Genomic DNA, 22,843 nt, shown 5'->3' with positions numbered 1-22,843 from the left:
TGGCATAAATGTAAACACATAGGTCAATGGAACAGAACAGAGAGCCCCAAAATAAATCCATGTATATATGATCAATTAATTTGTGACAAAGTAGGTAAGAATATAGAATGGGGAAACGACTGTCTCTTCAATAAATGGTATTGGGAAAACTGGACAACTACATGTGAAAATTAAAACAGACCACTATCTCGCACCATATAAAAAATAAACTCAAAATGTATGAAAGACTTGAATATAAGACCTGAAACTTAAAACTCCTAGAAGAAAACATAGGCAGTAAGATCCTTAACATTGGTCTCAGTAAGGGGCATCTGGGTGGCTCAGTCAGTTAAGCTTCTGACTTCGGCTCAGGTCATGAACTGACTGTTCATGGGTTCAAGCCCCACATCGGGCTCTATGCTGACAGTGCAGAGTCTGAAGCCTGTTTCAGATTCTGTGTCTCCCTCTCTCTCTGTCCCTTCCCTGCTTGCACTGTCTCTCTGTCTCAAAAATAAATAAAGGTTTAAAAAAAAACCCCAAAACATTGGTCTTAGTGATATTTTTTGGATCTAACTCCAAAGGCAAGAGAAAAAGCAAGGTAAATAAAAGTAAAAGTAAAAGTAAACAGGTGGGGAAAAAATGTAAACAAGTGGACTACATCAAACTAAAAAGCTACTGCACAGTGAAGGAAGCCATAATAAAACAAAAATGTAATCTACTGAATGGGAAAAAAAATTTACAAATCACATACGTAATAGGAGTTAATAGCCAAAATACATGAAGAAGTAATGCAGCTTAATAATAATAAAAAAAAAACAAACACAGAAAAATCATGTTAAAAATTGGTCAGAGGATCTAATAGGTGTTTTTCCAAAGAAAACATACAGATGGCCAATAGGCATATGAAAAAATGCCTAACATCACTAAGCACCAGAGAAATGCAAATAAAAACCAGAATGAAATATCACTGTACACCTGTCAGAATAACTATTATCAAAAAGACAAAAAAATAACAAGTATTGGCAAGGATATGGTAAAAAGAGAACCCTTGTGCATAGTTGGTGGAAATGTAAACTGGTGCAGCCACTATGGAAAAGAGTATGGAGGTTCCTCTTAAAGATAGAATTACCGGGGCGCCTGGGTGGCTCAGTCGGTTGGGCCTCCGACTTCGGCTCAGGTCACGATCTCACGGTCCGTGAGTTCGAGCCCCGCATTGGGCTCTGGGCTGATGGCTCAGAGCCTGGAGCCTGTTTCCGATTCTGTGTCTCCCTCTCTCTCTGCCCCTCCCCCGTTCATGCTCTGTCTCTCTCTGTCTCAAAAATAAATAAACGTTAAAAAAAAGATAGAATTACCATATGATCCAGCAATTCTACTACTGGGTATCTACCTGAAGAAAATGAAAACACTAATTTGAAAAGATATATTCATCTCATGTTCACTGTACCATTATTTACAATAGGCAAGGTACAGAGAAACAACCTAAGTGTTCATTGATGGATGACCAGATAAAGAAGATGTGATTACACACACACATAGAAATATTATTCAGCCATAAAATCAAATCTTGCCATTTGTGACAATATGGATGGATCTTGAGGGTATAATGCTAAGTGAAATAAGTCAGAGACAAATGCTGCATGCTTTGATTTATATGTGGAATCTAAGAAACAAAACAAAACCAAGACTCATAGAGACAGAGAACAGATTGGTGGTTGCCAGAGGAGAGGAGGTTTGGGGGACTAAATGAGTAAAGGGGATCAAGAAGTGCAAACTTCCAGTCATAAAATTAAAAAAAAAATCATGGGGATATAATGTCTAGTATGGGGAATACAGTCAATAATATTGTATTAACTTTGTATAGTGACAGATGGTAACTAGACTTATTGTGATGATCATTGCAATGCATACACCAGACACTAATATAGTATTGTATGTCAGTTACATCTCAATTTAAAAAGGAATTACAAATAAAAAATACACAAAAAACCTCCAACTTGCCTCTGAGGAACCCAGGGCTCCTGGGACCACAGTTTTAAAGGCTCATGACTTCCATTTTAGAGACTGAGGTCTAAGAGATCACAGCACGGGTTGCACAGTGGGGCCAGGAAACCCAGGGTCCTATCTCACGAGCAGTATATATTCCATTTTCTCCTGTTATGTATGAATATTAAATACTCTTAAATAAAATAAATCATATCATTAAACTAGTTAAAATAAACCATAACTTTAAAGCAAACTTCCCTTGTTAATATATTCATATTAAGAGAAGTCTTCTCTTCCTAAGTGTTTTAAAGGATGGAAGAAGGAACAGGAGACAAGGTAAAGAACAAAGGTGGGGGACCTGAGCTGGAATCAAGTGGGGGTGTCAGGGAAGGATGGCAATCCATCAAAAACAGGACTAAGGAATAGTCAACAGAGGGCCCAAAGGCCCAACATGCTTCTTGATCTTGGTACTACTTGGTGCCAATGCTTGCTTTGCAAATGCTCCATCTGAGTGAAACATCTAATTCTGTTGTGGAATTTAGATGGCACATCTAAACACTCTTCCTTTTCCACGAATTTTCCTGAAGTAGGCTGGTGACTCAATTGTAGCCAGTAAGACACAAGGAAAATCTATTACAAGGCTATTAGAAGGTTCTGGAGAGGATTTTCTTTCTTGGTAAAAAGATAAAGCCCTTTAAGGAGAAAGCTTTTTTTGCTCCTGTTTTCATTTTACATGGATGAAGGAGACATTTTGCTGACATACCCATAATGGCAGAGCAGGAGCATAAACCAACCTGAGTGACTGCACCAACCCAAACTGCCTCCTTAAGAGGCAAGTCTAAGGACTTGCTTTGCAAGATTAATACCTTTTGCTAATTTAATTCATGGCTAGTAGGACAACCTGTTACTTATAGCAGGTGCACCCTAATTGGCACAAAAGGGCATCAATCACCTCAAAGGTGGAAAAATCAGAAAAAACTTCGGAAAGAGTGACGTGGAAGTTGAAACCCAAAGGATAAGTGGGAATTAATCAGATGATGACATAGAGAGGTAGGAGAAGGAAATTTTCCACCAGAGGGGTTAGCTTGCACAAAGTTACTGAGGAAAGAAAGCACAGTACATTTGATAAAATGAAAGAAGTTGAGGGTAGAAATATCAGCAGGAGCTAGGTAGTAAAGGGCTGGTTAAGGCATTTGGATCCTATTCTCAGGACATATGGAGGACACTGAAGGGCTGTAAGAGGGAAGGGACATAATCAGGTTTGCATTTTAAAATATTACTCTGGTAAGGGGTGCCTGGGTGGCTCAGTCGGTTAAGCGTCAGACTCTTGATTTCGGCTCAAGTCATGATCCCATGGTTTGTGAGTTCAAGCCCCACATCAGGCTCCACACTGTCAGTGCAGAGCCTGCTTGGCATTATCTCTCCTTTTCTCTCTGCCCTTCCCCACTTGCTCTCTCTTTCTCTCAGAATAAAAATAAACTTAACAAATAAAATAAAAATAAAATAAAATAAAATAAAATAAAATAAAATAAAATAAAATAATCCTGGTGAATGGTTGGAAGAAGGCAAGAGTGAATATAAGGATCTAATTGGAGGTTATGCACATAACCTAATAGTAGCAGATGATGCTGATTCGGGGGTGGTGATGGAAGATGGGGAATAGGAGACAAACTTGAGAGATATTAAAATAACAGGATAGTAAAACTCAGTGTCTGATTATGGGGTATGATAGAGAGAAGTCAAAGATGAGCATCCAGATTTTTTGGCTTGGGCAGTTGGACAGGTGGTGGTTAACTGAGAGGGAATATGGAAAGAGGAGCAAGTTTTGGGCTGTGAAACAAGCTCACCTGGGGACACAGTGTCTCTGGGATGGAACAAGGAAGTTGAACGCATGAATCTGACAGGATTGAGATTCAGACAAGACAGGTAGATGGTCATCGCATGAGTTATAGCCAGGAAAGTCATCAGCAGATGAGCGTGCCTAGGGAGCGGCTGCGGAGTGGAACAACGTAGCAGATAAGAGTAGAAGGAAGCTCCAGGGCAGACTGTCAAGTTGGAATGTGGGTTTCCTGCCTCAATAGGCATGTGACTTCGGGCACATCATTTAACCTTTCTGAGCTTCAATATTAAATGAGAATAATTAAAGCATCTATTTCATGGAATTACTGGGAAGATTAAAGAAGCTAATAATTACTAAAGCATTCTGAAAAGATCTCAGTCATAGCCAACAGTAGTATTAATAGTATTCAGGGGAAACTTCTTGATTAGACACAGAAGGCACAGTGCCCAGGGCCCACAGAATGTTTTAATTTCTTTCTTATATTTTTAAATTTTATATAGAGAGAGTGAGGGAGAAGGGCAGAGGGGGAGAGAGAGAGAGAGAGAGAGAGAGGGAGAATCCTAAGCAGGCTTCACGCTGGGCATGCAGCTTGATGTGGGGCTCAATCCCACGAACCTGGGATCATGACCTAAGCTGAAATCAAGAGTTGGATGTTCAACCAACTGAGCTAACCAGACACCCCTTAATTTCTTTTAAAATCAGAGGAAAAGGATACTGAGGCTGAATAAAGTGTTTTAATATATGATATTAATTTTTGTATATTAACACAGTTGTAAACTATAACTTTTAATGCTTTCTTATGGAGGAAAGGGCCTACAAAGACAGAAGTGGCTAGCGTTGTGGAAGTCAAAATGCAGCCCTGCTGGTGGTAGTAGCAGGACAGAACCCGAAAAAACAGTACTTTGAGGATTGGCAGAGGAAGAAGGGAGGCAGGAGGCAGAGGAGAGTCTACGGGGAAGTCTGAGAAGGCATGGCTACCGATGCCAGAGGAAAAGGAGGAAGGGAGCTGTGCTTTGGAAGCCAGCAGCAGGGAGGCTGCAAGAAGGATACACCGTGTCAAATGCTGACAAGGGTCAGGTTGGAGGGGCACTGAAAAGTATCCAGGGGATTTAGTGACAAGGACCATGGTGCTTTTGGTGAGGGTGGTCTCAGTGGTGACAAAGCACAGTTTCTGAGGAGCGGGTTGAAGGTGAGGAAATGGAGATGGCTGCTGCAGACATCTCTCAGAAAGTTGGGCTCTCAAAAGGAGGCTCTTTAAATGGGAGCACCAGCTAGCTCACCCTGTGTCCAGACTGGTTCCCACTTACGTGCTGTCTCTGTCTGGTTCCCACTTACGTGCAGAATTGGTTCCAGTTATGACACCAAGTGGGCCAGGGGCTCTTGCTGCCTTAGAGCTTCAGGGATAAGTCCAGAGGAGGGAGTGCTCACCTAGGAGTCCATAAGGCTAGCTGAGTAATGAAGATGAGAGCCCGGGGTGGAGATGTTCACCCAGGGCCTCTGTCCTACCCCTCCAGTCCTCCCAACTCCAGTCCTAAATGTGTATGACTCACAAGGAAACCCAGCCAGTTGGATTATTTGTCCCGTTTGATTTCAATGGACCTCTTACAACCTTTGTTCTGTTTTTAAAACGAAAAGAAATGAATCCGCTGCTCCCATGTGGCATTAGCCCAGTCTTGGGACCCACTGGAAGAGGCTGTCAGACAAAGGGGGAGGAAGGTCCTTCAGTACACTACAGCACTGGCCAATTAGGAAGACTGCTCACCAAGAGTACCTGTGTGTTTTTGTCCAGTGTGTCTTGCTGGGGGGATCCTCCATGATCCTCCATGATCATATGATAGTTGCTCAGAAGCACATCTTCCAAAAGCAGCTGCATGCCCACCAGCTCTCCATGAGCCACCTTCAGATCATGGTCACTCAGCCTACAGAGGCACAGCTAAAAACAAAACAAAACAAAGAACAAAATGAAACAAAACACCCATCTTGAAGATTTCTATGTATCCCTTATATATGATTTTGGGGGAGAAAACTAGGAATAATTGTGTTTACAAACCCCGCCCTCTCCACTATTAGAAAAATCTGTAAAAATCAGAGTAACATTTCTAGCTGAAAGTCCTCCTTGAACATATCAGACTTTTGGCCTTGTATGGAAGTCCATTTCCCAGCACTTTACAGTGAGTGGTATTTGTATATGGCGAATGCATAGTGTGATATCAATTTTCTTTTGAAAGTACAGATAGAGACACATGTATGCATAGGGAAAGTACTAGAAAAAATAAACCAAAATGTGAACGGTGATTGTCTCCTACTGGGGGAAATATGATTTATTTTTTTTAACCATTTTTACTATGTTACTTTAAAACACCCAAACCTTTTTAATTTTGAGCCTATACAGAAGTAAACAGTAGAGTTCCCACCACCCAGCCCTAAGAACCATCAGCCTGTGGCCAATCCTGCCCCTATCTTCATCACTCTCCACTTCTGTATTATTTCGGAGCAAATTTATGATTGATTTTCATGTTTAATACTTTTCCATATTTTCTATTTTTAAAAATGAAAACACAATATTTGCTTAGGTAATCAGGGAGGAAACACATAATTGAAAGAAATTCTCCTTATGAATCCTGCTTAAAGAGTTCTCTTCCTGGCACAAAAACAGACACATAGACCAATGGAATAGAATAGAAACCCCAGAACTAGACCCACAAACGTATGGCCAACTAATCTTTGACAAAGCAGGAAAGAACATCCAATGGAAAAAAGACAGTCTCTTTAACAAATGGTGCTGGGAGAACTGGACAGCAACATGCAGAAGGTTGAAACTAGACCACTTTCTCACACCATTCACAAAAATAAACTCAAAATGGATCAAGGACCTGAATGTGAGACAGGAAACCATCAAAACCCTAGAGGAGAAAGCAGGAAAAGACCTCTCTGACCTCAGCCGTAGCAATCTCTTACTCGACACATCCCCAAAGGCAAGGGAATTAAAAGCAAAAGTGAATTACTGGGACCTTATGAAGATAAAAAGCTTCTGCACAGCAAAGGAAACAACCAACAAAACTAAAAGGCAACCAATGGAATGGGAAAAGATATTTGCAAATGACATATCGGACAAAGGGCTAGTATCCAAAATCTATAAAGAGCTCACCAAACTCCACACCCGAAAAGCAAATAACCCAGTGAAGAAATGGGCAGAAAACATGAATAGACACTTCTCTAAAGAAGACATCCGGATGGCCAACAGGCACATGAAAAGATGTTCAGCGTCGCTCCTTATCAGGGAAATACAAATCAAAACCACACTCAGGTATCACCTCACGCCAGTCAGAGTGGCTAAAATGAACAAATCAGGAGACTCTAGATGCTGGAGAGGATGTGGAGAAACGGGAACCCTCTTGCACTGTTGGTGGGAATGCAAATTGGTGCAGCCGCTCTGGAAAGCAGTGTGGAGGTTCCTCAGAAAATTAAAAATAGACCTACCCTATGACCCAGCAATAGCACTGCTAGGAATTTATCCAAGGGACACAGGAGTACTGATGCATAGGGGCACTTGTACCCCAATGTTCATAGCAGCACTCTCCACAATAGCCAAATTATGGAAAGAGCCTAAATGTCCATCAACTGATGAATGGATAAAGAAATTGTGGTTTATATACACTATGGAATACTACGTGGCAATGAGAAAAAATGAAATATGGCCTTTTGTAGCAACGTGGATGGAACTGGAGAGTGTGATACTAGGTGAAATAAGCCATACAGAGAAAGACAGATACCATATGGTTTCACTCTTATGTGGATCCTGAGAAACTTAACAGGAACCCATGGGGGAGGGGAAGGGAAAAAAAAAAAAAAAAGAGGTTAGAGTGGGAGAGAGCCAAAGCATAAGAGACTGTTGAGAACTGAGAGCAAACTGAGGGTTGATGGGGGGTGGGAGGGAGGAGAGGGTGGGTGATGGGTATTGAGGAGGGCACCTTTTGGGATGAGCACTGGGTGTTGTATGGAAACCAATTTGACAATAAATTTCATAAAAAAAAAAAAAAAAAAAAAGAGTTCTCTTCCTACCACCATTCACAGGCAGACCGGGAGTTACATACCCCTGAGCTTCCAGCCTGGGTGTCTCTCTAAGAGGTGCAGAGAGTGACTGGAGATGGCTGGTCACTCTCCCAGGTCATTACTGGCCATGAGAATTGCAGCTGAGTCTACAACCAAGGCCCATACCAGCTGAGACCATGATTCTCTTCTGTCATAAGAAAACATGACTCACCTGGTAGCATTGGATTTACAGCTTCATAATCAAACATCCTGCTTATCTCATAAATTATTCACCATTGACCTATGGACCCAATGAAACCTGCTTTGCAGTCTGCATTCAGTTCTTTATGCCATGAGTGGGAAGAACTATCCTACCTGCATATTATACTCTAGGGTATCTGGGCTGCTACCCATAACTGGAAACAGTCCTCCATCTTCTAGAAATGCTCTCCAAGGGAATAGCACAGATGCCTAAAAGAACCAAATGAGAAACATGATAATGTTGTACTGTTGTCCACAAATAATAAATATCTTATATGAACAGGATTTCTGTGTCTGTACTCCAAAACAATGTGGGATGATTTATTTATTATATAGAAATAGTTACTGGGGCACCTAAGTGGCTCCATTGGTCAAGTGTCTGACTCTTGATTCTGGTTCAGGTCATGATCTCATGGTTCATGAGATCAAGCCCCACATCGGGCTCTGTGCTGACTGAGCGGAGCCTACTTGGGATTCTCTCTCTCCGTCTCTCTCTCTGCCCCTCTCCTGCTGGTGTGTTCTCTCTCTCTCTCAAAATAAATAAATGAACATTAAAAAAAAGAAGTAGTTCTGGATAGAAAGTCTCTGATGATGTAGAGGAGACAGTAATATTCTTTTTTTTTTTTTTATTCCCCAAATCTGGATAAACAGAAGGGTACTTAATTAAGACTTCAGTGTAACCAGTCAGCACCAGTGTTTGGAAGTTCCAGAATACCATAATAATAATGGGACACAGTTACAATCAACAAAAGTAAACTTATTCAAATGTTCTAGACATTAGGAACCTTAAAATGTTTTCCTTCATCACCATTGTGTTCCAATTCTAGGTAACAATTCAAAGCCAATGCCACAATGTTAATATGTGGGCCTCTGTCTTCTCCATATCACTGTCCAACAGTCAAGGCATCCCCTACTAGTTGTGGCATCACATGCAGGCCTGGACATAGTGGACCTATCCATCTGACTCCATTCTACATTTGCAGACTTGGTACTGGCTTCGGACAATTCCTAGAGTTGGAATTGATTCAGGTAGCCAGAAGCCAGGACACTTCCATCTACCTAATCCCAGGCAACATCCAAAGGCAGTAGGAACAGGACTAATGGTCATGGTTAATCTTGTATTCCGGGACTAAATGAGGGTCAAGGTTTGGGCCAAGAGTCATTGTCTTGTTGCTAGGGAAGGTAAATGGGTAGGACTTACATGGGGTTGGTGTTGGCATTACTTGGCTTAGCTTTGTAACATAAAAAAATTATGTTGGAGGTTTTGGAGTCAGAAGACCTGGGTTTGTAAGGTGGTTTTATTTTATTTTATTTATTTTATTTTATTTTATTTTATTTTAATACATATATTTTTTAATGTTTATTTTTCAGAGAGAGAGACAGAGACAGGGACAGAGTGTGAGTAGGGGAGGGACAGAGAGAGAGGGAGACACAGAATCCAAAGCAGGCTTCAGACTCTGAGCTGTCAGCACAGAGCCCGACTTGGAGCTTGAACTCACAGACTGTGAGGTCATGACCTGAGCCAAAGTTGGACACTTAACCCACTAAGCCACCGAGGCGCCCCATGAGATGTCTTTAAATATAGGTGGTCTACAACTTCTTCGATACTTTTCCCTTAAAACATGGAGTTTAATTCTTCTCCCCTTGAGTGTGGGCTAAAATTAGTGACTCACTTCTAATGAATAAAATATGGCAAAAATTATGGGATGTCACTTATGAAATTAGGTAATAAAAAGACTGTGACTTCCACCTTGGGTTCTGTTTCTTGTTCTCTTTTGAATTGTTTGCTCTGGAGGAATCCATCTGCCATGCTGTGAAGAAGCCCTGTGGAAAAGCCCACATGAATAAGCTTGAAAGTGGATCTTCTGATGCTCCCGGAAGCCCATGAGTGGGCTTGGAAACAGATTCTCCTCCAGTAGACCCTTGAGATGAGTACAGCCTGGGCCAATACCCTGATAGTAGACCGGCGAGAGATCTTGAGCCAGAATTACATAGTAAACTGCTCCCAGATTCCTGAGCCTCAGAAACTGTATGAGATGATGAATATGTATTGTTTTAATCTGCTAAATTTTGGGGTCATTTTTTATGCAGCCATAGGTAAGTAATACAGTTTGTGATCTAGTGTTGTCAGGACTGCCCAGCAGTCTGATCTCTGACCTGCCAGAACCTTACAGTCTTTAGTTGTAGAGGGCGGGTAATATTGTTGGTACCTAGGGAAAATAATAATTGCCAGGATTACATATGATAATACCTGCTGTAACCAGGGCTATTAAAAACTGAGCTGCTGACCTAATTTTTGTATTGTGATTGCTCCTATTATTATTTATTAAATGGAAAAGATCAACTGTTGGTTTTGCTACCAGCTGGGAGCAGATAAGGTATTGCCCCTGTCTGCTTGTTAAGCAGTTTGGAGGCAAAGACTCTGACTGGGAATAACAGCTGGCTATGGGGGCCCAGGCTGTTCTACCATGTCAATGAAGGGGAGCCAAGCAAGACTAAGGAGCACTAAAACATGGAGAACCCCTGCAAAATTTAAACCAAATGGAAACAAAGTGCCAACTCCCTATGTACAACATCGTTTCTAGTTATAAAAATACTTCTCAACATACCTGGAGGCTCTGTGGATCTAGTGGCTGAGGCACGCTGAGCTGTGAAGCAAAAATGCTCTTCACGAGAGAGTTGCTCAGTGGTGGTAATCCATGGTACATGCCGTCTGTAACAGACTGGTAGGCAGAAGCATTTCCAGTTGCCAAAAATGTTCTTCTACCAAAACATGGAGGGAATCTTATTAAAAGCAGTCACTTAAGCTTCTGAAGCTCAAAACTTTCTTCAAAGTTACTACAGCAAGATAACATTTTGAGATAAACACAGGTTTCCTCCTCAATGACCTCATCCCTCATCCTCCTTTCTTTACACACTGCCCTTCACTCTCATGATTCACAACCCTTAAAGGGAAAGGTAGATATATTATACACTAACATTGTCCAATAGAACTTTATACAATGTGGAAATGTTCTTTTTTTTTTTTTAAGTTGATTTATTTATTTTGAGAGAGAGAGAGAGAGAGAGAGAGGGCAAGCACATGTGTGAGCAGGGGAGGGGCAAAGAGAGGGAGAGAGAGGATCCCAAGCAGACTTCGTGCTGTTAGTGTGGAGCCCAACTCGGGGCTCAATCCACAAACTGTGAGATCATGACCTGAGCCAAAACCAAGAGTTGTATGCTTAATCAACTGAGTTACCCAAGCAAGCGCCCCACAATATGGAAATGTTCTGGGTTTGATTGTCCAGGATGGTAACCACTAGCCACATGTGACTGTTGAGCACTTGAAATGTCGCTACTGTGATTTGAAGAATTGAATTTTAAATTTTACTTCATCTAAGTCAATATCAATTTGAGACTTTAAATTAGATAGCCACATGTGACTACTGCATTGGATAACTCAGCTGTAGCTCTAGAACAAAGATATGGATTGTTGAATTATTTTAAGACAATAGCAGAGACAATTCTTGATATGCAAAACCAAATTTAAAAAAAAAATTTTTTTTTTAATTTTTTTTTTCAACGTTTATTTATTTTTGGGACAGAGAGAGACAGAGCATGAACGGGGGAGGGGCAGAGAGAGAGGGAGACACAGAATCGGAAACAGGCTCCAGGCTCTGAGCCATCAGCCCAGAGCCCGACGCGGGGCTCGAACTCATGGACCGCGCAATCGTGACCTGGTGAAGTCGGACGCTTAACCGACTGCGCCACCCAGGCGCCCCTTAAGAGACAGAGTGTGAGTGGGGGAGGGGCAGAGAGAGAGAGAGAGGGAGACACAGAATCTGAAGCAGGCTCCAGGCTCTGAACTGTCAGCACAGACCCCAATGTGGAGCTTGAACTCACAAATCACGAGATCATGACCTGAGCCCAAGTTGGTCACTTAACTGACTGAGCCACCCAGGTGCCCCTGCAAACCAAATTTTAAATTAAATAATAAAACTTTGGGGTTTGAGAGAGGAAGATTTTTGTTTTGTTTTGAATAAAACTTGGTTTTGCATATCAAGAACCAAAAATCCTGAAGACTAGTGCATGAAATTTATACCATTAAGTTGTAGAGAAGGATGTATGCATGATAAATTACAATGACATTTTTTTTGTCCAAACGAAAATAAGAATTTAGTAAGCAAAGAAAGACTGTTTCTAGAACTTAGGTCTAGTGGATACCAAAAAAAAAAAAAAAAAAAAAGATGCTGACATAGGGTAAACTGAGGAGAGGATATCCTAAAACAGAAGGGACCGTTTGTCTGGATCTTCCATGGGCTTGGCTCAAGTCTTGCACAAAGCAGACATCAAAAAGGAGATTAGCAATGACTGAGGAAGATACTAGCCCTGAGGGAAATGAGGTAGCCTCCCAGAGACTAGCAGACAATCAAAGTGTTGGGGAAAGCCCTGAGGAGTGCCAGAGCCCCCACAGAAGGGTATCTACATGGAATGCTGAGCATCAGGCCAATCAGAAGAGATCTGAGGTTGAACAAGATAATCCAGAATGGGTAGGTGATGTAGCCATTCCTCCTCAACTGCTAGGATGACTTATAAGCACACCCAGGAGCTTACATCATCTCTGAGAGGAATGAAGGAAGAGAAAAGTACAGTGTAAGACCTAAAATTTAGGTCCAATATTATGGTAAAATCAGGAGGGCCTGGAATGGCCTAACCAAAAGGTTTCCTCTCCACTCTGCTCTCACAGATAAGGTCCCTTAGTCAAATAATCTTTCTTATTGAAGGGACCTAGGGCAATCCCTGCTTACCCCCTTAGTGGTTTCTGTCTGTTGCCAGACCATGAAAGTATTCAAATGAACCAATCACATCCTCCTGCACAAATGAGGGGACATCATACACTCCTGATACCACAAAGCCTGTCTCCCATAGTCCCTGGTTGTTCACTTTGTTCCCCGGGTGCAGTTCGTCTGTGGCCCTGCATGGCATGCAGTGTCCTCTTCCCCTGGGATGTAGACGACGGGTAAACTGCTGTTGATCTCCTCTGCCCAGCGTTTAGTGTCCCTGGAACTAAGTTGGTAAGTAATCCCTCACTTACCAACAGGGTGAATAGGAGGCCATTAAAACAAAGGGAAATGGGGATTAATTATTCTTAAATTGACTTATTTTAAATCTCCAACCGACCACTTTTAAGCTCTACCTGTGGCTGGATGAGGTGGAATTAGGAAGTTTCATCTTTTTTTGCCATCAGCAGAAGGGGCTTATGAAGTTAAGTTCAAAGACAGATGAAGGGAGCTCCATACTTTTACATCAAACCGCAAAAATCATACCACCTTTTCACATTTTAATAAGAATTAGCAAAAGATAGTTGAATAAATGTTTTGTACTGAGAGACTAGATACAATCATTGACTTATCCTGATAGCTCAAGGATGGAGCCTGGAGTTGCTCAATGAGAACATTTTCTCCTGTTGCTCATGTCTTTCACATGTTTTCTAATGATTCTCAATGGGCCCTGCCAGGGACACATTACTCACTCGCTACCCATGTGACAGTGATGTATCAAGCACCAATTATGCACAAGGCAAAGTGCAGGAACTGTCCCAAATACAAAAATGTGTTTGACTTTTCAGCCTAGTAGGAGCCCCAGTGAGGCAGAGCTCATTTACAGCTGCTTCTGACCTTCCTCTAAATGACCATGGTACTTTCCACACCCATATCTGTCTTCTGGCACATATAGATCATATAGATCTACTTAAAACAGTGGTACCAAATAGCAGAATACTCTAATAGAAACATTTCTTTTCAGCCCAAACCAAGAGCACAGAAGTCTAGGAACTTGTACAACCTCTTCCTGGTTGGCTCCTTTCCTATCATTCCTGCTCTCCTCTCCCACCAATCTATAGAAGGATTTCTCTTTCTCTCAGTCTCTGGGTCCCGCTTTGCTCATGTCTTACTAGTTCAATCTTTGACTACAGTGCTTATATCTTAAAATTTATTTTCTGTTTATTATGGATATTTTGACATCTTCAAAGACCTTTCTGGCTAAGGATGATACTGCTCCTCCTTGGGCTAGATAGTTCCTAGAAATAGCAAAGGACTTGGCAGGGAGCATGGCTTTGATATGCAAACCAAGCATCCAGAGCCATACTTCCTCTACCTGACCCTTGCACCTGAGGAGGGAATATTCCTCTGCTTTATTCATCCCAGGGCTAGTTAATAGACTACTAGAGATCACCTCTACAACCCAAAGCCCACTGGAATTATTCAACCCAGCCCTGCCATGCCTTTCAGGGTATGGTCTCAGCACTCTCCTTGCTCCTGGCCCACACAGATGCTTTCCCATGTGGCTTTGTGTGGCGTGGCATACATCTTGTCTCTAGGACCTGTGAATATAATAAACTTTGTTCTCCCAGGTCCCTTCTGTTCCCTTCTTGTGGCCATACCTGACCGGTCATCACATAAAAGAACACAGAACACTGACGTGCTCTCTTACCCTGACAAGTTTGTGCATAACTTTGTAACTACCAAGTGCCACAAATGAACACAATTCCTGGCAGGGTTCTAGAGCCCCAGACATAGCTTTGTGCACATACCAAGCCTATTAATTTATGGATGCTTGGAGACTGTTCAAAAATACAATGCAGTTCAGATGTAAATGTGGCTGCTAGTCTAAGCTACAGAATCATAGAATATGGTATACTTTCTAGAGAGGCCAGAGTCAAATTATAGGCACCACCATTGATCAAATCATCGGTATTCTTTTCCCTACTTTCCTGATTCCTTAGTTTAGATCACCATGCTTTGTAGGCACCATCTCCCCTCTATCAATAGAACTGTGTCTAATGCCACGTGTAAAAAAAGGGTCTCAAGATGATACTCAATACTTTTAGCACTAAATCCTCTTTTATTTCCCTCCTTTCCATGGACTCCAGATTTTGAAAGATTTTTCTACCAAATGTTCAGTAAATATTTTCCTGTCTAACTTGATACCACATTAGCCTCCAGCCCAAGCTCCAAGCTGCAGGAAGAGACGAAGAAACATGACATAAAGGAAGAATAGGGCTCCAGAGTCTGAAAAACTGCACAGATGCAAGTTCTGCTACAATAAGCTGTGTGACCCTGGGCAAGTTATGCGACTTCTGTGAATCTTTATTTCCTCCTCTGTAAAAATGGGGGAAATTATTTCTACCCACAGAGTTGGCACATGGTGAGAACTCAACCAGAGCAAATTTCCTCTCCCCCTTATCTCAGTTCTTAGAATTCCAGAATTTCTTAAAAAAAGAAAGAAGTGGGGCGCCTAGGTGGCTCAGTCCGTTAAGTGTCCGACTTCAGCTCAGGTCATGATCTCACAGTCCGTGAGTTCTAGCCCCGCATCGGGCTCTGTGCTGACTGCTCAGAGCCTGGAGCCTGCTTCAGATTCTGTGTCTCCCTCTCTCTGTCCCTCCCCTGCTCATGCTCTGTCTCTCTCGGTCTCAAAAATAAATAAAAACATTAAAAAATTTTTAAAAAGGAAGACGTTTGACATTTTGTTTACTTGCAAAGCTTTGGGGCAAATGTGTCTTTTTCATCATGCCTTTCGAAACATTGATAACAGGTCATGGGTTCCCATCACAACTCAATCAGACGCCTCATTTGATAAACCCTGGCCTGTGTCTTCTGCTAGGGTGGGTCTGACCAGCACAGCTTGCCCAATAGCACTCAAGAAACAGGGAAACGCTGTTTAAATCAGGGTGTGGCAAAATCTTTCTTAAAAGGTCAGATAGTAAACATTTTCAGCTTTGTGGATCATATGGTCTCTTGTGCAACTACTCAGTTCTGTGTGGAAGCAGTCTAAGATAATTTACAAATGAATAGGCATGACTATGTTTCAGAAACCTTCATTTATGGACACTGAAATTTGAATTCCATATAATTTTCATGAGTCACAAAATACTACTCTTTTCTTGAAATTTTCCCCCCAGCCATTTAAAGATGTAAAAGCCATCCTTAGCCCACAGGCCATACAAAAATCAGGCCTATGACAGAAGTTTGCTGACCCCTGACTTAAATAGTTAAGATGGATTAGAACCACTGTACCACCCAAGCATTTACTTTCAACACAAATTATTACATCACCTGAAATTAAAGATAAGCTCACTTCTCAGGCATTTCTTGCACTGGCTAATAAATAACTTCTACAGGTTGGTGGACATGCGCAGAGGTGACAGGCCCTGGGCAACGTGGTTCCAATGGTATTAGAGGACAATACCAATTTCTGCCAGGAGCTTGGTAGGTGATGTGGTTTGGAGTGATGGTAGGGTCCGGAGCCAATGGTCAACAAAGAATTCTTGAGACAACTTGGGTGCAAAAAGGTGGTTTTGTTAAAGCAGGGGGACAGGACCTGTGGGAAGGAAGAGCTGCCTGGGGATTATGAGGAGAGACTGATTATACACCTGGGAGTTGGGAGAGATAAAGTCCAGGGGAAGTTTCCAAAGGTATTTTCACATGGTAAAGAAGACTCATGGATACTGGAGGCCTAGCTGTTGTCAAGCAAAGGTTGTTTTCCCCCCTAGCAAAGTATTAACATGAAGACAGTAGGGAGTTCCTGGAGACATGTTATACTCTGCCTGCCTCAAGTATTTATCAAAGGGCTGCAGGTCATAAGGAAATTTAATTTTATCTGCCATTTCCTTTTGCCTTTGTTTCCCGCATCAGAGGGCAGGTTGACAGGGGCAGAGTGAGACTTCTGTGCTTAGACTGCATCTACCCTGCAACCAGAGCTGATTATGCCACATAGAAGCAGGAGCCAGATATTAGGTGATTAATGGGCCACTATCTTGATGTCCTTGAGCTACATCCTTCCTCAATTTCCCCCAGTCGATAGAAGCATGTTACTCTCATTCCAGGTAAAAGTTCAGTTCTTTCTTTTCAAATTCTGGAGAAGTCTTGAGTTTCTATAAGCAAAAACTTCCCTTGGGTAAACAGTCATGTTTGCTCAGAGTTATGAACTCTGGGGAAGGGTGAGGGAACTTCCCTGTCCTTCCTGCCTCTTGATTATCTAAGGACTTTTCCTTGTTTGCAGGTTTAGCAGTGAAATCATCAAGTGGGGTGACATTTATCCCTTAGCTTCTCTTTTCCTCCTGTTCCCTGCCTTCTTTCCAGAGTCTATTTTTCGATCCACACTGCTGTCTGGCATCCATCCTAGTTCTAAGACTTTAGAGTCAAATGCACCTAGGTTCTACTTCTAGTCTGCCACTTACTAACTGTGCGATTCCAAATACACACAAGCCCGGAAGAGCTCTGAAGATAAAGGCTGGAGGAAATGTGATGAATAAAGGCCTAGTGGAGACATACTGTCCCGAGTGGTTCCCTCCAAAGTCTTTTGAAAAATATACTGAATATACTGAAACCAGACATAGAACACAGTGCCCTCTATTCCTGAGCACTGAGTGTGCCAGGACAAAGGAAGCCCCTCAAAGGAATTCCTAGGGGAAGCAGAATGGTTCCTCTGGGAGAACAGTAGCAAGCTGAACCCTGCACAGCTGGAATCCAAACAGAACCTCCGGGGTATAGTTCTGTCTTCACCCTACGTGAATTCCTTCCAAATTCTGACCTGGGGTTTCAGAGTCAGAGGACTAATGAATGGCCATCCTGAAAAAATTGGAGCCTTTATATTCTACCTGCTCAACTAAGCTACAGCTCAGAAAGTTGTTTATCAATAAAAAAGAAATCAATTCATCCAATTGTTTTCTTCTGCTGAATTAATTTGAATCCAGAGATCCTTGATGCTCAGAGTAAAGAAAATGCAGAATAGGAAGAGAAAATACAGTTCAGTTCAAACCCTACATTTACATCCTCTATGGATACCCATGCTAGCAGTGAAATGTGATTATAATCCACAGGTAAGAGCACAGCCTCCTGAGGTCTTCCTCCTTGGCTAAATACTTATACTGGGAATTAATCAAAGGAAGTTAATTGATATTGACGATTTAAGAGTAAGCAGAGACCCTTAGGCCTGACCTCTTCCCTTCCCATACAAAACTTATTATTTATCCTAGAAACAGTGTGACTTTCAGTCCCAACTAATTTTCTCATCAGTCATGATTAATTAACCAGATAGACATTCTTTTTTGTATGCAGAACACTTAATACCCACAATTTATTTATTTGAATTTATAAATTTAACTCAGCCAGTTCCACTGGCTTCACACGTGCAGTGAAAATTCTGTTCTTTTGAAAGGTGATTAAGGGCTGAAAAACATAAACAAAACTCTTAGAATCATCTTCAGAGGTATGAAAAACATCATTCCCAATTCAACAGCCTGAACATTGAAAGCAGTGATGGTTGTGCAAACTAACTGTATTTAAGGCACATTTAATAACATTGAGAATATTATGATCGGACAAGAACACATGCTGCTTGGACAGCCTTTGCAGCAGAATGCTTTCGGTAGCCACAGTGCTCTGGCTCAGGTTGTGCCCTATTTTAAGCTCGGTATTCAATCTTGCCAAGAGTGGCCTCCCCCAGTGGTCGCTCAGAAGCACCTGCCCTACACAATGAACTGGACAGGATCCGGCGCTCCAGCCCTTACCGGATGAGGTGCCGCACCGCAGCATCAAACTGCAAAAATATAACCTCCCTTCGAAGGAGGAGTGCCTGGGACACGTGGGCAGGGTCCTGGGGGCTCTGGAGGCTGTCAATCATTTTCTGCAGTTCTTGAAGCTCAGACCCTGGAAGACGGATGACATTTTCGTCAGATAGTGTGACCTACAGGCTACCGTGGCTAACCTAATGAGCCATCATTCACCTCCAAAGCTTACTTTTTACCTAAATGTACTTCTCTTTGTTTGTGAACGTGCTAATTATATGTTTTGCAAGACTAGCAAAGTTATATTGTAGAGCCCAAGGTCTGATTTATCTTCCCTTCCTTCCTTCCTCCCTCAATAAGATAAAAATTTGCTTTGCTTTTCAGAATAAGAACATGCTGTTGAATGAAAGTTTTAAATTTTACAAGGCTATAGCCTCTAGACTGAATAAAAGAATGACAAGGAATGGGAAAATATAGGTCTCAGTAGAGCTGTTAGGGGCTTGAAGTTATTATAGATTACAAACCAGCATTCATTTCCCACAACCATGCCATACAAATCAGCCTCTCTGTCACTGGCTCATTCTCTCACTGGCTCATGGATTAAAGAATACTCAAGACCATCTAAGGCAAGCAAGAGATATGCACACCCATATGTGTGCATGTGTGCACACACATCACACACGCACACACACCTTCTTCTAGGAGATTATCATCATTTTAGGAGGTGTGAGAGATCCTAAACTGATTTGTTTTTTGGATCCTTACTGCAAAAGTGGACTGGACATAAGTAGACTTTCATGTGTTTTGAATGGAAATCTAAGTTAGGGACCTTTTGCAACACTCAGTACTGGGTTGAAGAAACTGGCCTGGGTATAGATGACTTAATGGCATCTCTATTATTGGCCCAGGAGAGGAGTTAGTCAGAATGGGAGAGCAAAGCAAGAAAATGATGAGTCCTTAGGGAGCACTAGTAGGGTAGTAGGTGGGCCCACACTTCCAGGGCTATTGGAATGTCAGCTGATCTGACATGTTCGCCAACTCCCAGTGAGGACAGTGATAGCTTTCTAGTTGAGAGGACATCACAGTTATGGGAAGAAGACTATGGAAACTGATCTCTGTGCCTGATATGTAGCCCAAGGCAGAAGACAGATGGGATATTCATGGGGCATTTGCAGAGTTACTCTCTCAATAGCTTGTCCAGTCTTGAGCAGCCTTCTACCCTATCTGTCCTGGCATGGGATTTCTTCCCACATTTCTAGATGAAAGAGGAATTGAGGGAATGGGGAAGCTGTCCATGAGAGCCTGACCAGGGCAGAACCAGGACTGAGAATAGTTGCCAACACTTGTGATATATGCTTTTGGCTTTAGGAAAACATGAGAAGTCCAGATTTCATATCCATTTGATGCTTTACAAAGAAGAGAAAAATGGTTTTTAGGTACTTTTCCAGCCGCTGCAAAATTGGACCCAATCACCAAAATTTTTATGACTCCTCTATAAATCTGATGGTCATATCGGACTGAAAAGAAACTTCCTCCAGAAGAGGGGTCATGTTAGAGTGAACTGCACAAGAATTTTGGTGGTGGATGGAAGCCCTATTTAGTGGTAATCAGTGAACCTTATTTGTTCAAGGCCTAGTGGGACGGTCTGCAAGCATTACATGCTGTCAGGTGAAGCGGCAACCAGGGGGGAATGGTTTATAATCCTCTGCCATGACAATGAAAAAGGAATATAAAGTTGCATATACCCCGTGATTAAAGCTCTGTGAAATGTAAAGTGTGTTTGGACAAGGGCTAGAAGGCAGTAAAGGTAAATAAAAATATCTCACTTGTTAGAATGGTTGGATTGCAGGTAATCGTTCTCTTTCATTATTTCCATTGTTGTTCATATACGTGATGTGTGTGCATGTTTATATGATCACTTCCCAGCAAAAGTGTTCTGTTGATAGGTAGTATTATCATTAAAACACAGATGCAGAGGTAGGGACTACCTTTTCTTTGTTATTAACTGACTTTACCATCCTCATTTAGGCTTCCCTTGCCTCATGGCATCAAGCAGCTGCTTGGTGGGAGGGGAGGTGGCTGGTGGGCAGGGCAGAAAGCCTGACTGTGAGGATGGGGCAGATGGTTACCATGTAGTTGTGGTGGTGGGGTTGGGAGGAGACCCTGAGCCAGGAAACATCAGGAAACAAATGAGACTTCCCCAGGAGGGTCCTATTTGGGAAATCAGAGAGAGAGAGAAGTGGGGGCAGGGGGAGGGGTGAGGTCGAAATCATAGTGGCCCTGTCTCCATGTGAATACTCAGAGCCAGCACACTTTGTTCTCAGATTGTCTCTAGAGTTCCTGAAACTCTAAGTTTAGTGGACAGTATTTGGGCTTTAATTGGCCTCCTAAACCTTTACAAGGAAATCACAGTGTAAACTCCCACAGGCTGATTACATCCTCTGCTGACTCCAAAGGGAGTTGCTGACTTTCAGGGAAGGAAAGGATTGGGCAGGTCCACAGAGCTGGTGCACAGTGTCTAAGAGCTGCTTCCTCAGTCAAATGGCAGGGCCAAAGCTGAGATCTGGAGGGTCCCCTTAAAAATTATTTTAAAGCATATGAGCCCACAAAAGTCAAACTCCAAATAGCTTGGCAATAGCCAAGAGGAGGTGGGCAAGGATATGAACAGACCCATCTCTTTTCACCTTAGCTCTCCTTGTCTCCTCTGGGAAGCAGGCCAGGAACTGAGCAACCTAGGCTTTTTAAAAAGATGATTATCACAGAGTGGGATTTTTCTTTTTTTAGTTCAGTTTGCTCTTTATCTATTTTCAGCAGAGTATGCAAAACTTTGCACATTCTCCCTGGAGCACAAATGTTTTTGCTGGCAACATGACAGGGTGCATGCCTCTAATTGCACACCTTGGAAAGCCTGGGCCCCACATGTTTCAATGGTTTCTGGTTCATAAGCATATAAATAGTAAGAAACCAATTTCCTTCATCCTGAATTCCAGGTCCTCAACAATTTGGCCTCATTTCCTACTGTTCCTCAGTGTCACACCACTAGGTACGCCATTCTCTGGACTGGCCATGTGCAGTCTGCCTGTCACCTTTGCCAGAGTCCTTTTCTTGTCTTACCAGGACCATCCCTCCTAGTCTTCTCCATTGATTCTAGTGAGGGCAAGTACCCCCCACATCACCTTCCCCGCAGGCTCCGCCCTCCCAGCTGCTGTAGAAGTTCCTATGCAGCCTCTATGGAAAGATGACTCTGGCTCTATCTAGGCTTCTATCTCATCTCCGTGTGTCTCAAGGACAGGGATGGCATACTTTCTCCTGTCCCTCATCTAAAGCCCGGTCCCCATACCCTCCCCAAATCTAGCAGCTCCTCTAAGAGTGTCTTAGTTTATTTTCTGAGTAAACCCCTTTTATAACAGTCCCCGAATTAGTAAAAGGAAAGGCTCTAAGCATGCTTTGGAACTTCTTTCTTCTCTTGATTCTTACATGGAAGATTTGCTAGTAGTTTTGCAATCTCATTAGCCTGTGAAAATTCTGTGTTTTCTGCTGAGTCAGCACCAATCCATCCCTTCTTCATGCTGCCTGTCCTCAGATACAGGCATCAATCTTCCTCCAGGATCACCACTCATACGCTCCCCTAGGGTCTCCTATCTGAATGTTTACAGATTCCTTCCATGCTCATTAGCGCAATGCAAATCTACCAGCAAACAAGTCAGGGTCTCCCACAAACATATTTCCTTTATACACTGGCCAGAGAGGAATAGATTCAGAGTATGTTACACTTGTTTGAAGACCACTAGGTTAGAATAGGCATATTATTAGCTCATTTTGTTGGCTCTTCTCATCCTTTAAAATCCTTGGCTACATGGGGTTAAGCGTCTGACTTCAGCTCAGGTCATGATCTCACGGTTCATGGGTTTGAATGAACCCATGCGGCAGGCTCTGCGCTGACAGCTCAGAGCCTGGAGCCTGCTTCCGATTCTGTGTCTCCCTCTCTCTTTGCCCCTCTCCTGCTCGTGCTCTCTCTCAGTCTCTCAAAAATAAACGTCAAAAAATATTAAAATCCTTAGCTACTCTGTTATAATATGTTATCACATTTACATTAACTAATGACATAATTTGACTGGGAGTCAAATTATTCAAATAACAAGATCAGTTTCCCTACTTTTGATTAACCCAGCTTACTAAGCATTTCAGAGTCTTTAATTTAC

The 22,843-nt window shown here is 42.3% G+C and overlaps 1 protein-coding gene across 1 annotated transcript in view; it reads right to left on the bottom strand.

Annotated features, from left to right (window-relative positions):
• LOC121029879 (uncharacterized) overlaps positions 1–22,843 on the bottom strand; it is a 158,122-nt gene that overhangs the window by 45,791 nt on the left and 89,488 nt on the right. Inside the window, exons 29-32 of the mRNA XM_040474338.1 lie at positions 18,645–18,783; positions 10,705–10,858; positions 8,210–8,305; positions 5,574–5,735 (exon numbers count right to left, since the gene is read on the bottom strand). Of these exons, the coding sequence (XP_040330272.1) occupies positions 5,574–5,735; positions 8,210–8,305; positions 10,705–10,858; positions 18,645–18,783 (551 nt within the window). The remainder of the gene's footprint in view (positions 1–5,573; positions 5,736–8,209; positions 8,306–10,704; positions 10,859–18,644; positions 18,784–22,843) is intronic.

This window comes from Herpailurus yagouaroundi, unplaced genomic scaffold (assembly GCF_014898765.1).
Source record: "Herpailurus yagouaroundi ecotype Mexico unplaced genomic scaffold, PumYag 139, whole genome shotgun sequence".
In the NCBI taxonomy this organism is placed as follows: domain Eukaryota; kingdom Metazoa; phylum Chordata; class Mammalia; order Carnivora; family Felidae; genus Herpailurus; species Herpailurus yagouaroundi.
This window is presented reverse-complemented; position numbering and strand designations above follow the sequence as displayed.